Source organism: Buteo buteo, chromosome 11 (genome assembly GCF_964188355.1).
Source record: "Buteo buteo chromosome 11, bButBut1.hap1.1, whole genome shotgun sequence".
NCBI classification, from domain to species: domain Eukaryota; kingdom Metazoa; phylum Chordata; class Aves; order Accipitriformes; family Accipitridae; genus Buteo; species Buteo buteo.
In genome coordinates, this window is record NC_134181.1 from 42,534,265 (window position 1) to 42,548,951 (window position 14,687).

Genomic DNA, 14,687 nt, shown 5'->3' on the forward strand with positions numbered 1-14,687 from the left:
CATTGTCCTCTTCCCAGAGTCATTCCCTATAACGCCTGAGCAGCAGCTCCCACCTGTGCCATGGCAGAAGAGTCCCCAGAGCTGTCATATCCTTTAGGAAAGACCTACCTATTCCAAGAAGCAGGGCCAGATAAGGAAACATGTATGGGATGGAGACTTCCACATGGCCAGAAGGCTTTTCCCCACAGGAGATGATCAGAGATGTCCCAAAAAGCCCCCAGAAAAGTTCAACCAAGTAGAGACCAGACAAGGACTGCAGGCACAAAGGCAAGGGAGCATCCCTGTGCTGTCACCCTGGGAAATGCAAGGGATGCTTTGCCCCGAGAGCTCCAGAGGTGCCTCCTGAGGAAGCACCAGCAGAACAGACCCCCTTGGGAAACATCAAAGGGGAATAAATTGAGTCTGGAAATTACCTCTGGGCTAAGGGATAGGCACTCATGTAGTCCTGGGCTTCCCAAAAGTCCCTGAGACTGAGCTGAGCCCCCTTCCAGCATCCCCCTGCTTTGGCTTTCCTGCATCCTCATGGCCAGCCCAGCACCAGCACCGGCCATGAGCCAATCGCACCCCAGAAATCCCAGCAGGAGAAAACCAAGCAGGCTTCCAGTTGCAATTGAAAAAACTATCGTGATGTTAATTCAGCCTTCGAAGAATACGGATAAAAGCGGGTTGCCGGTTGTAGGCAAAGAGGAGGCAATGCTCGGAGACGTTGCGAGCACAGGTTATATTTAGGGCAATCCAATAAAGCTGTACTTTGACCTTAAAAAAAAAGGACCGATTGCAGCTGGGAAGAAAAGCAAGCCGAGCAGTGCGCTTCACAGACCTCATATTAATGTATCAAGCTACTGCAGCGCACATATTTATTTTGTCAAACTGTCAAAAATGGCACCTTTATGGTATTATATAAAGAGGCATTAGAATAGAAAACACTTTGTAGCTAAAAAAAAAAGAAAAAGAATATATTGCCCAGGTTTTGATATTGAATAGGATTGAAAAGCTGAGCAAATAGGGGCTGCAAAGGGACCATGGAGCAGAGCGGGATGGAGAAGCTGCGTTTTCCTCTGGGTAGAGGCAACAACACGGTGTAACACATGGATGGGGTCTCTGACGCATCGATCAATACATGTGTTTACATACTTTTCAAAATGCTTTTGGCCTGAAGCTAGCTAATAGATGGAGATCTGAAATGCTGTTGAATTTTCCCAGATGACTATTTTTTTGGTCCAAAATAAAAAGCGTATTTTTTCCAGTCCCAGCTGGGGAGAGCCAGCTCCCATTTGGAGTCACCTTGTCTCTGGAGGATGCAACTCCCAAGCCAAATGCAGCCCATGAACCCACCGGGGCAGCAAGCAAGCGATGGCATGAGGAGCCACAAATTTGGGTTGAAATCCTTCGCTGTTGAGCAAGGAGGGGAGCAGAGCAAAGCCCCCACCCCAGCACCTGCAGAGCCGCCCCAGGTGGGACCGGGGGGCCAGGAGGTGCCGCTTTCAAGGGGACATTAGGAAAGGATGATGCAATATTTCATCACTAATGGCTGTCAGAAGCGTTGCCGTTTCAGCACAGGCTTTTTGAAACGCTGCCAAGAGGAGGCTGGAAATTCAACCTCACCTTGGGGAAACTTCTCCGAGAGAAGGTAACCTGTGGCAGGAGGCAAAGCGGCGCTGCCTCAAGCCCCATGGCTGAGCACATGGTCTAGAGGTGAGGAAAATAACTGAATACTCAAAAATAAATGTATTTCACACAACAACAGCTACTCTGGGAGCAGCTGCAGCCTCCCTGCCTCAAGTGGGGATTTCATGATTGCCCACCCATGCAAAGAGCATGCCAGGATGCTTGGTGCTGCATTTCCCACCAGGCACGTGGGTGACAGCAGGTACATGGGAATTCCTTGAGACCAAAGCAGCTCTGGATGTGTTTGAGATGGTTTGGGAGACCCCAAATCTCAGCTTGCTCCCCAACCAGCTGCAAGAAGCCCCGCTCCAGCAGTCTCATCCCCACACCCTGCTACGATGTCCCCGAGCATCACCAGCCGCTCAGCCAGCAGCTCTTCGAGCCCCCAATCTCCCTCCCCTGGCCCCATCCCAAACTCATTCCTATTAGTCTCATACCCGGTTTGGGGTGTAATAAATAAAGACAACAGCTTTGGGAAAGGGAGGAAATGCTCCAGGAGACTGTGACTTGTCTTGCAAGGTCTCCCACCTCCTCGGGAGCGAGGAGAGCCTGTGGATGGGCTCCAGACCTGTGGAATACCAGACTTCCTTGCAAGTGTCTTGTTTTCCCACCTCTGCTGCCCTCCTGGCCATTTCACAGACCATTGGACCTAACACTTGCACCCTGCTGAGCCTTCAGACACCCGAGCTGTTTTCACAGCACCGAGTTATTCATGAAACCTGGTGTTCTCAAGTGACTGGCTGCTTTATGCAATTAGAGGCTTTTCCATGCTGTGGCAGTGGTCGAGCAGGGTCCAGTCCCCACCACCCACCCAGGGACCTGACCAGGGCACCATGGGAAAAAAAAACAAACAACAGACCAGGATAGAAACTGCTGAATCTCACCAGGTTACATCCCTCCTGGTTAAAACAAACCACTCCTGTCTCAAGCTCCACTTCTACAGGAGATGAATCTGCCTGGACCCACTTTGATGGGTTTGCCATCTGCATAAATCACAGCAGATGGAGAACATCCCTTTGCTAGGGCAGGGAGGCATGGCCAGCCTTACCTCCCAGTAACGTTTGACCGCAGGAAGGTGTTTTGGAAAGAAAATAATTATTCCGGCTGAGCACGAGATGTCGGGGCTTACCTGGTGATGATGGCAAGGTGGGGAGGGCTCATGCAGGCTCCCATGAAGAGCACCACGTTCTCGTGCCGAGTCTGCCGGTACGCCATCACCTCCCTCTTGAAGGCCTTCAGCTGGTCTTCGTTGTCCCGCTCGATGTCGATGAGGCGGATGGCCACCTCCCCGTGCCAGCGGCCGTGAAAGACCTGCCCGAAGCGGCCCTTGCCGATGAGCTCGCCGATCTCGAGCTGCTCGAAGGGGATGTCCCATTCCTGGAGGAAGATGCTGGTCTGGCTGGCCTTGCGGGGGAAGTTGCGTGCAGAGAGGAGCGAGAGGTTCATCTCTTCAAAGTCGTCCTCAGATTCTTGTGCCTCCTCGGTGCCTTCCTCGTTCTGCGGCAGGGAGGTCAAGGGAGGTGAGCACAATAAAACAGGGGGAAAAAAACTGTAGCCGATGAAGGTAACGTGGACAAAATCCCACTTAACCCACCTACTGCTTGCTCAGACCCAGAGAAACCAGGCAGGTACCTTCCAAAGGCAACCGGGCGGCTGCGTTTTATGCAAAGCGAGCAGAAACCCAGATTTTACAGGGAGGCATTTTTTTACTCCAGGGTTAAACACAAGAGCGTGACACACTGCAGCATTTAATTCATTTGTCTGAAAGCAGCGTTTCATCCTACCCTGGCCAAGCTGTGCTCCGCTAATACCGACTGCTCCCACCCTGGCACCCCCCGGTCTGCACACCCAGCCCCCCGGGATGGGTCTGACTTTTCCCTTGACGCTCCATATATGCTTTCTACAGGATTTACAACACCCATTAAAAGCTGCATCCCCGTCCTCACCCTCCACCTCTTCCCCTCCACCACATTTTTAATGCATCTCAGAAAAGCTCACTGAACTATAAACTTGAGTGCAGAGACGAAGCCCATGAGGGTCCCTCTTCATGGGGTGGGGACACGGATGCCTGGGCAGGATCAGGCCTGGCCATTAATTCAATTATCAGCAATTTCACTGCACAGATGCTAAGCTTAACTGGTTCCTGTGAAATGTGCCCCAAGATATATATAAAATAAAGGCCCGTTAAGCACAGGAGCAAGTCCAGCCATCTCACCTCCGAGGTGGGCTCCACTTCAATTTGAAGCAATGGGTTTCCTTCCAGGCTGTTAAAAGAATTACTGAATTACCGCCGGGTAGAAACACAGTTAGGTGGGGAGCACACGCAGGTGTCGAGTCCTGCTTCCCGCAGTATCGCTCTGCACCAAGACTAAAGGGATCAGGGAGGAGAAGTACCAGGCTCGCTGCTAATTTGGGAGAGCAACGCCTTCCCACCCATGCCCTGGCTGCCTCCATCTCCCAGGACAGCCCTGGGTGCTCACACGGGAGGGGGGGACGATAGTGGGAATGAGCAATATTAATTATTGCATTAATTAATATCAGATGCATGAAGTTCCAGGATGGATTTGGTGACATGGGAGCACACAAGCAGGTCTCCATCCCATCGCCCAAAGCACGCGGTGCAGAGGATGCACCATCACCGCATGCCCCAAGAGGAGCCCCAAGGCCAGGGCACAGCAGACAGGCATCACCCCCAGCTAACCCCGCATAAGGGACAGATTTACACTCTCACAGCTACTGACCATCTCAAGGCAGCGCTGGGGCATGCGCTCATGGCATTTTTAGGTGGTTTCTAAGATCAGAATTACCTTCCCAACGAATGCCAGCCAAAGCGACAAGTGCAGCTGATTAGCAGCCAGAAGAGAACAAAACAGGTTTTTCAATTATTTTTGAGAAGTGGAGGTTTCAAAGACCCTCCCCTGCAGTAAGAGCACTTGAATTTCTCTAGTTTCCCAGCTCTCTGGGCCAGGAGCTCCTTTTTTTCTTCTTTGCTTACGCAGCGCCTCCCACCACCAGGTCCCTGACCAGGGTCTCACTGCACCTGACAGTTAACAGGGAATTAGGGAAATTCTGTGGGGAAGATCAGTCGGAGCAGCTTGGGTGGTTTTGAGCATAATATAAATATATTCCAAATTATTATTATCAATAGCATAAATAACAGCATCCACTCCCCGAGACAGCAATGATCACAGGATAGGCATAACACTCCCCAAACCACTCAGACGCTGTGGTCCTGTGCTTCCTATCCCATTCAATCGCCACTAAAGACCTATAAATCCCAGGGGAGACAGAGGTGCATATACCAAAGGAGCCAACCCTGATATTTTAAGCAGCACAGAAAGCCCAGGTAGATGCTGACGGCTTCTGCTGCCCATCACGATGCACAGGCGGTTTGCAGGAGCAGCAGTCTCCTCCTGCCTGATCTTTAACCCAGGCACGAATACTTGTCTCCCGAGTATCCGAAGCAGAGTCTGCTGTTTAACCCAGCCGAGCCCAGGGTAACCTCAATGGCTCCCACAGGTTATTTTCAGCGGGGTGAGCAAGAGAAGAATCACAGATTTTGCATATTGAAAGCTATTTACCCACAAAAGTCTGCCAGCCTTATGCCTGATACCTTGCTTTAGGCAGGGAAGGAAGGGGGGAAAAAAAAAAAAAAAAAAAAGGCTTTGACTTCACCACTTTGCCATTAATTTCCCAGCCACCAGTGGGGACAGCAGTTCTGTCCCCATCCCTCCCATCACCTCCCCCAGAGGCGAGATCTGCCGGACCGCCCAGCAGTTGCCAATGCAGTTTGGAGAGCGTGGGTGAGCTGGAAACAAACCACATCACAGCCTGGAGCGAGACCCTATCTGTTAAACTCCTGGCTTGTAAAATCCTTCAAAAATGGCATTTATAAAAAGGATCGGCAAGCAATCCTAAACTGTAATGTCACTGCTGGGGCGGCGCAGGCACAAGGACCTCGGCGACTGCCGCATTCGGCAGAGCAGCTCGGACTTGATGTGCCAGGGACACCTGGTCCTAATGCCAATTAGATACTGCATTTCAAAACTAATTTCAGTGCAAAGTTTGTTGGGCTTGAAAATATTACAGGTGGGGCTGCATGAACTGCCTTTATTAAAATTATCTCAAAGACCCTGGTTCTCTCCTTATAATTTAGTAAAAGATTCATCGCTTGGGCTTTGGCGTCTCGTGGGTTTTGCCTTGGACTAAAAGTCATTTTTTTTTCTGACGGCGAAGTGCCGGGCAGGTGCATTGCTGTAGGTTATAAATCAATCCCCTGCGCTGTCCTTTCAACCTTTCTCCTCCTCGAGACACAAGCCAGAGCCATGAGCTGCGTTCGTACAGTAGGAGCACCAGGGCTTCACCCCCATCATCCACTCCAACCTGCCCTAAAAGGCATCCCTGAGCCCCAAACTGGTCCTGCAAAGCCAGGGGACCACCCATGGGTGCCCGGAGGAGGTGGGGTGCAGAGGATGCGCTGCCTGGGGAGGGGAAGGTGAAGCTGGCCGGGAGGAGGAGGAGGCACTCACATGGGGTTGGAGTTGACGGGGTGGAGGACCACCTGCGGGGCTCGGGTCGGCGTCTCGGGCACCACATCTGGGGAGAAGAGAACGGAGTGAGAGCGGGCTGGGAGGCACCCAAGGGAGCTAAATCCCACCGAAAACTCCCCTTCGTCCCCAGGTCCAATTTAGTTACACCTTTAGCTATAAGCTGGGTGTAACTTAGGACCACCCAGCCCTGCAGCATCTTAGTGCACGGTCCTGCAACAGTGTACTGGTTTCGGCGAGAAATCCCACCCCAGCACAACCCGCCTGCACAAATCCAGGGGTTAGGAGAGCCAGCCATGCAGCCACCCCCCCTAAGGGGTATCTCAGCACCCCACGTTATAGGGGAGACTTTCAAAGAGACTTACCTGGGAAAATGAACTGCTGCTTGTACTTGTAGTAATGGGAAGCTGGAAAAGAGAAAAGCGGGGTTAAACACTGACCTGCAGAGCCAGACATTGAAGAGACCCCAACCCGCACCCAGTCCTGCACCACGAAATGCCAGTCCCAGGTCTGGGTCCCCCTCTGCATGACCCAACTTCTCCCACCTCCACCTCTCCAGAGGATGCTACCCACGATGGCACGTAGGGTGCCCAGGCCAAAAAATTAAGACATTAGCCCTCTAACAATCTGGCTGGATTATAACCTAATTTTTGCCACCATCAGCTACTGCTCTATACCATTTAGAGAGCGTTGATGTCATCTGCAGTGTTGCTGGTGGGGTTTGGACACCTGGTTGCCAGTAAAAGCCCACAGGGTTGGAGTGCTCGGCTCCCGACCAGCCTTTGGGAACCACTTGGCATCACGGAGACACCGAGCAATGGATTTGCAGCTGCTCCCCATCTTTGCCCAATCCAGCCAATCTAACTGTGCATTTTTGCCACGCTTCGGAGACGTGTCCTTCCTGGGCTCCCTGCCTGCCTCCTGGTGCACTGAAAGAAGCCGGCAGCTATCAGCAGCCCCTGGAGCCACTGCCCAAAGCCAGCACTGCAGAAGGGCTCTAGGTGGTCGTACCCTCCATCGGCTCCCCATCACCAGTGGGCAAAGCCCATGGGCTGATTTGACTCATGCGAGCAGGCAGGTGATGGGTATGAAGCAAGAAAGAGCTGCTGAGGCCACCAGAGGTTGGCACCTTCTCCTTAAGCTTCAAGACCCCAAAGACCGTCCCTCAGCTTCTCCTCTCCAGCTTCGAGACCCCGAACACCGACCTCAGCTCTGCAGCGGGACCTGAGCACCCCTGAGCCGAGATCAAAGGAGACTCAAAGGTAATTCTGGCAGAAAAAGGTCACAGTGTTGCAATTTCCAAGCTCAAATCCTAATCCCCAAGATGACTATCTTGATGAGATAAACCATGGAGAACTTCCCGTGTTGGAAGATGAAAGCACAATAAGTCCTGCTCTGTGTCAGACCGGCTCCCGTTTGCCACAGGGCTCTGCTCATCATGGGCAAGAAAGCAGGGAGCAACCACCTCACCGAGCTGCTGGGGTCTGATCCTGCCCCGCTCCATCCCTGCCAGCTGGGCGAGCGTGCCAGCGGCTCCCTGCGCTGGCTCAGCTGGGGCGGCAGTGGCAGCATGTCCAGGTCCCCATATGGAGATGATGATGCCCACTATGGGGGTTACTTCTGTGGTTTCTGCTTTAAACAACATGAAATAACATCTCAAAAGACCTGCAGGGAGCTCTCTGCTCCAGAAATGATGCATGACAGGGTCACCAGATGCTGGACCCTCTGTCCCTTCCCCCCAGACCTAGACATGGTCCAGGGCCTGCCCAACAAGCAGTTTAGGGATGTTAATTGCTGCAAGTCCAGCTATCAGGCTGCCAAGACATCAGGATGCTTCAGCTCTGGCTGGACCACCACGAGCTCGGTTATACTGGCACAGAAACCCATGCCGTGCTCTCAGGTTTGCAGCCACGCTGTGGAGTATCCTCCCAGCTCAAGGGCTGTGGCTGGCAAAATCCCAGCCCGGGGAGCTGGAGAAGGAGCCAAGGCCCTCCTTGACGGACAGGTCACGCTGCTCCATGGGGTGCTCAGTGCTTCCTCACAGCTCCTCCGCTGTCTTCCTCCCACCCCTCCAGCATCCCGCCTGAGCCCCGGGTACTCCAGCGAGCAAGACTTGTGCACGGCTGCAGCCTCTCCGGGCACATAAGGACCTGTGTGGTTTGGTTGGTTTGGGGTTTTTTTCCCAGCTTTTGGAAATGTTTGTTATTGTGGCAATGGATCCTGCCTGTCAAATCCCCCTTCGCCTCCCTCCTCCTCCTCCTCCTCTCTAGCTGAAGGCTTGTCAAGACGGAAAGGAGGAATCACCATAGCCCAGCAGGATAAGCAGAGCACGAAGGTGCCGTCTGGTTCCTCCAGAGAAGCAGCCTTGACCCTCTTTCCTACCAGATCAGTTAGTTAATCCTGGGGGTTTGGGGATGCAGGAGGAGCCCCAACCTCCCAGCTGCTGCCCCTTCAAAGAGGCTCAAGGCCACTGACCAAACAGGGGTCACCGGCCCCGGGGCAGCCGTGAGTGCTTCAGCATCTCAGCGACGGGTCAGGGCCCCGGGTCCCCCTCCTCTCGCCTCACCAGGGCCTTTTTGGGAGCCGCTGGAGAGGCAGGTGGGTGGCTGAGGACAGTTGAGCCCCTCCACGCTGCCAGGAGTGATGCTGAGCCATTCCCCTCCAGGAAAGGACCTTCCCTGGAGAAGCAGCACTGCCCCAAGGACATCCCAAAGGCAGCCGTGCTGGGACGGACTTCGGCACCTCCTCAGGCCAGGAGGAGCTTTTTTGGCCATTTAATGCAACTCCCGTGTCCTGCAGCTACCGTGAACAAATTGCCTCTTCCACCAACCCTGAAGACTGAGCTCCAGGAGCAGACGGGTCCCAGGTACACAGACAAGACTCGGTGGGACAAGCTATGTCAGATAGCCCCAGCATCAGCTGCTCCCCACGACCACCCCACACGCACTGCCAAAAAGCTCGTTGGAGGCCTGCCACCCCAAAGACACAGTGAAGTTAACTCAAGTTACCCTTGTAGAGGGGTAAGACTTTGTTTCCCACTTGCTGTTGAGGCAATGCAGCAGGCACACGCCACGGAGAAGTCATGCCTGGAAAGGTTTCAGCAGCCTCAAGCGCAGCAGGTTGCCCACAGAGGTTGTGCTGGCTCCATCCTTGGAGGTTTTCAAGACCAAACTGGCTCAATCCTTCAGCTCTGACCCTGCTTCAAGCACGAGGTTTGACTCCCAAGCTCCCTCCCAACCTGAATTATCCTAAACTCATCTTTGCTGCTCATTTCTGCTTCCAACATTTCCCCATCCCACTGGAAGTCTAGACAGGCAAGCAGCTGGAGCAGATCCTCACCCTGAGGACACCCCAGGGCACGAGCCCTTCTCACCAAGGTGTGGAAGTGGGGAGCCCACGGTACCTGGCAAGTTGAACTGCTTCTGCTGGCGTGGGCACTGCGGGGAGGGGTGCAGCGGGGACGGGGGTGTCGCGCTGGGCGGCAGCGGTGGGGCCGGCGAGGAGGGTGTGGAGGAGGTGGTAGAGGAGGGGTTGCTGCTGGAGTCTGGCTGGTAGGGCACCGGGATGTGGTCCTGCGGGACACGGGGAAGGAGAGAAGAGAGGAGCCAGTGAGAGCGGTGCCAACCGGTGTCAACCCAAGGTGCTGCAGTACAGAGGACCCCAGGTGACAAGCGAGAGCTACACAGGTCATCCCAGTCCCCCATTTCCAGAATTCCCAGAAAACAACCAGAGCCCCAGCCTGGCCTTTTCTAAAGCTGTCTGTATTCACAGTTTGCACCAAGGCCATTTCACACCAGAAATGGGGCTCCTTTGCGAACCCCTCCATGCTACGCACCCAGGGCTGAGGGCTCCCCAAACCCTGCTGGCTCTGCAGAGCCATGGCCATCAAGACCAGAGTTGGGGGTCACATCCATGGGGCTTGGTTCTTAGAGACATGAAGGACCTGGCAACATCTGCTGACCTCCTTTGAGCCCAAAACCCAGTGCCTCGCTCGGAGCAGGGGGCTGAGCTGAGGCAGATTTGGAAAGATCAGCCAACACATCCCAAGACATCTCTTGCCCTTTGTTGACCCTTCCTAATCAAGGCAAGGACAGCAGCTTTGGGTGCGTGTCTCCAGGGCACACTGTGATGGGTGAGAAAGGACCACCTGGGAGCAAAAGGGGAGGAAAACCTGCCTGGATATCTTAGATCTGAAAAGGAAAATCGAGGCCAGAATTTCCCACCTTGCTCGTGACATTGCTGTCCAACTTGGAGATACTTAACAGGGTCTGACCTTCAGCAGCACTGAGCGCTCCCATCTCCAGACAGGTGCACCCATGGCAAGATCCTTCCAAGGTTAGAAAATCTGCACAAGCCTCCCCCAGCAGGTAATTTTGTCCAAATTGATTAATTTTTAAATGAGCTGGGCTTTCCAGGAAACCCACATACATTTTGTATAGACCATCCTGACATGCACGACAATATTGGCCAGGTAAATGATTTTTTAAACCAACAAAGGCCACTAACAATAAGATTTCAATAGTATTTACAGAGAACAGGGTATGTCTAAAGAAATGCTTTTAGAAACATCAAAGAAGGGGCCCCTGTTGCATAAAGCACATTTATAGAGGAAACTTTAACCAGAATGGGAGTGCTCAGGTCAAAGCCAAATGTATAAATAGAGATACACACACTGTGCATCATCATGCTCTGGTTAGAGAAAAGCTAGGAAAGGTGAAAGGACCGCGCAGCAGAAGGAGAAACAGGGCTGATGCCCTTCGCACCCAAAGCCTTTATCAGTGAGCCGAATCGCTTTCCCGCTGCCCTCTAATAAAACAAAACAAATCACTGGAAGGACGGGCACTAAAAAGAAAAACACATCTCTCTCTCTTTTGAATACTTGCAGTAGCTCTCCAGCCTCAAAAAGCCATTTGCACCACCCCGTAACAACAACAGAGCAGATCATCGGACTAAGGATCTCCTAAGAGATTTAGGTTTAAAAACTGCATCCAAGAGAGCATCATCCAGTACCCAGCCTTTCCTGAGAGCCAGAAGATGCTGAGCTCTGGGAGGAGCTGGGGGGTCCTGCCAGGCTTTGGGATGCCAGGGTTTTGATGACCTGTTCCCCATCACAACAAGGATTTCCCTCGTTTCGAGCACTTCCAGCCTGCGAACACCTCACCCTGTGCTACCTCTGGCTGCCCACGAGAAATTTTCCACTGAAGGCAACAGGCTCTAAATTTCATCAAAAATAACCCCATGTTGGTTTTATTGCTATTAATGCAGGGCAGAAGCAAGCAAGCCAAGTGCACTGTTAGGTCTGGCTTGACCAGCTTTGCCAGGGACACAATCAAATTCTGGGCTTGTTTTATTTGTAACAATAAATTTGTTACTTACGGAAGTCTCAGGTAGTAGTAAAGACCTCAAACCACCCCAAATTCAGCTTAGATCTGGAGACTGAAAGGCCACAATGGAGCAGGACCAGTGGGACCCAAGTTATTTTGAAAGTGCCGATCCCATTTTATTTTTAAAAGAAATAACCTCGGTGGGTGCAAACCCAAAGGGTGAGGAGCTCGCAGCTCTGCTCACAGCAAGGTCCATCCTGCCTCAACACCAAGCTCACCCTCACCCTGCTCCTTGAATTAGCACCAGTCCACGGGATTATTTTTTTAATTTAAGCCCCCAAGCAGGTTTCTAGGTAGCTCCTACCCACGCACTGACACACACATATCAGTCCCGTAGCGGTGGATGAGCCTGGAGACCCACGGAGCCACCTGCAAGGCTTGGTCTTGGCAGATAGCTGAGGGGCTGGGAGATGCCCCATGCTGGGGACAACCCACCAGTCCCCTCCTGCTCTTAAATTCCTTCAGCCCCTTTTGCTCTTAAATTCCTTCTTTTAAGAAATTACTCTCCGACCTGTGCTCCCACCCAGCAAACTGGACTGATGCTCCCGAAGGATGTGCCCTGGGAAAGCTGCTGCTCCTCACGCAAGGAGCATCCCTGCCGGGAAAGCCAAGGCAAACGGGGTGGCACTTGAGAATGTCACCTGCTTTGGGACCCTCATCTACAAGAGCAGCCACACACAAAAAACCAGCAAAAGCCACTGATATTTTGGCGACATGGGGCCGGTCCCCTCTGGCAGGGGGTGGGGGCAAAGGGGGTGCTCAGGGCTAGTGGAGCAGCTCACCTTGTTGAGTTTGTTGGTTTTGGGGAGCGTCTGGCTGACGTGCAGGTCCGAATACCTGGGAGGTTTCCGCAAGGGGTTGTTGATATCACAGGGCACCGACTCTGTCCGGACTAACCTTGCTGGATTAAGAAGGGAGAGAGGGGAAAAGGGGATGGAGAGGAGGGGGAGAGAGATGGAGACACATCAAAGCTTCGAAGGAGCACTTGGAGTCACCCTGCGCTTGCAAACCGCTCTTGAATCGCTCTCCAAAGCCATCCCCCACGGCACCTCCAGCTGCTCAGCTCCTGCCCCGGGTTGCAGCCAGCCTTCGGGCTCCCCCCTGCACCCAGGCTACAGCCAAACCCCCCTGGGACGTGGGGGGCTTAAAGCCCCCCATGGCGGGATGTGAACAACACCCTTCTCCTCCCGCCGAGGGGCTGCAATTCGGGGAGGCTCAGCAGCCACCACAGCCACCCCACAAGCTGGGGGGCCATCAGCCAGCATCAGGAGTGGGCACCATCCTCTTCCTCGCTGCAGCTTTTCAAGGAGGGCCAGGGCACAAGGAGCCAGCTCAGAGCATCCTGCTCTCAGCAGTGAGATTTTTGGGGGGAAAGCCAGCCTGCAGTCCCAGGGGACTTCGGAATGGGCTGGCTGCAAGGCAATGTATTTAAGAGCTTTTTTGCAGGGGTGGCTGTTTCACAGATGCTGAGGCCGCCCCAAAGCCATGCTGCTCCTTGCTCCCATGCGAAAACACACAGTGAGCAGCTCCGGCTCTTGCAACATCACAGACCGCAGCCGTAAACCCCAATTTCTGCCCATCCCAGGCGCCCACCTGTCCCCTGCAGCACGGGGCTCTGCTTTCCCTGCCTCCTGGTCAGGGTTTGCAGCAGCTCTCAGAATGACGGGGCGGTCTTCTGCCCCTTCCACCCCAATTTCCTGCAAGCAAGGGCATGGGGGCCAGAGCGGAGGCTGCAAAATTGCCCTCCTCTGAGCCACAGCATCCCACTCGCCTCGCGAGGTGCCACCAGCACAATGCATTTCCCCATGGTTAAACGGATAAGACTGATTTTGGTGGTATTTAACACACAGTAACAGCCTTAAAAAGCTCAAAATTCAAGGCAATGGTAATTGGAAGCGTTTCCCTTAGGCGGTTGCAGTCCTCTGGCCGTCAGGGAGCACTCGGCCAAAATCTAGAAGAAAAGAGGTGAGAAGCGATGCCCGTCGTCCTGCTGCAAAGTTCTCCCCTCCTCTGTGGATTTTAGGACGGGCTCTCCCGGAGGAGAGCGGGATAAAGGCAGCTCCAAAAGCACCACGAGCATCCGCAGGGGCACGGCCGCATCCCCGTCGTGGGGACCCCCATGCACCGACAGCGCCGCGGGAGATTTCGGGTCCCACGCGTCCGCCCTAAGCTCTCGACAGTAGCAAAAGGCTAAAACCTGTTGCACTTACCCCGTGCGGTGGGGAATCTGAAAAGAAAAGGAGGCAGGGGAAGGGTGGGTGGAAGTGGTTTGCAATGCAAATCTGCCTCGCCCCGAACGGCTCGTCTCCCTACAAGCGGAAAAAACGGTGGGTAAAATTTTCACAGAGCGCCCAAGTGGTTCGGGAGCCTCCGTCCCGCCAGCCGTCCGTCAGCGAGGGTCGGGCTCCCGAATCGCCCGGGGGGCTTTTGAAAGTTTTACCTGGCGGCAACATCCACGGAGGCAGAAGGGGGAAGAAAGGCCCTTACCTCCGCGGTGGATGATCAGCAGGTGACACGGAGGGGCCTCTTTGGTGCATTTGTTGTGGCACTTGAGCCTAGCAAGGGACAGAATAAAAGGCGTGAGAAGCGAGGGCGGAGGGGATGCGGAGCATCACGGTACAGCCGGAGGGATGCGGCTCGGAGCAGGGAGCATGGTCGCAGCCCCAGGACCCTTTCTCCACCCAGGAAGATGACTCGGTGTAATATTTTGGTTGTGCACAGCCCTTGGGTGCTCGCTGCCTGAGCGGTCCCCGTGGGTAAACCCTCCCGGGTCTTCCACCTGCAATTCCCAAGCCGCCCCCCCCGGACTGTGGGCGCAGGGATGAGAAGCGGGACGGGATGCACGTCCCGGAGCATCGGGGGGGGCTGGCTGGGAGGACACAGGGGCTGCCAAACGAGAGCCACGGTGCGTGCATCTGTCCCGACGGAGGGGTGCAGGAACCCCCAAACCTGGTTTGGGGGGTTCCTGCCCGGCTCTCCCCTTTCTCTGGTGGCTGGGGGGGACCAGGCACCCACCAGCCAGCTTGAGGATACCCAAAATTGTCATTTCTGCCAGCCTCAGCTGAAATAAAAGGGACAGAGACCTGCA

At 54.0% G+C, this 14,687-nt stretch overlaps 1 protein-coding gene across 1 annotated transcript in view; it reads right to left on the reverse strand.

The window, feature by feature from the left end:
* The window catches only part of KSR2 (kinase suppressor of ras 2), an 82,058-nt gene that overhangs the window by 23,917 nt on the left and 43,454 nt on the right, over nt 1-14,687 (reverse strand). Inside the window, exons 8-14 of the mRNA XM_075039650.1 lie at nt 14,087-14,154; nt 12,382-12,506; nt 9,619-9,787; nt 6,581-6,622; nt 6,198-6,264; nt 3,884-3,932; nt 2,798-3,165 (exon numbers count right to left, since the gene is read on the reverse strand). Coding sequence (XP_074895751.1) covers nt 2,798-3,165; nt 3,884-3,932; nt 6,198-6,264; nt 6,581-6,622; nt 9,619-9,787; nt 12,382-12,506; nt 14,087-14,154 — 888 coding nt within the window. The remainder of the gene's footprint in view (nt 1-2,797; nt 3,166-3,883; nt 3,933-6,197; nt 6,265-6,580; nt 6,623-9,618; nt 9,788-12,381; nt 12,507-14,086; nt 14,155-14,687) is intronic.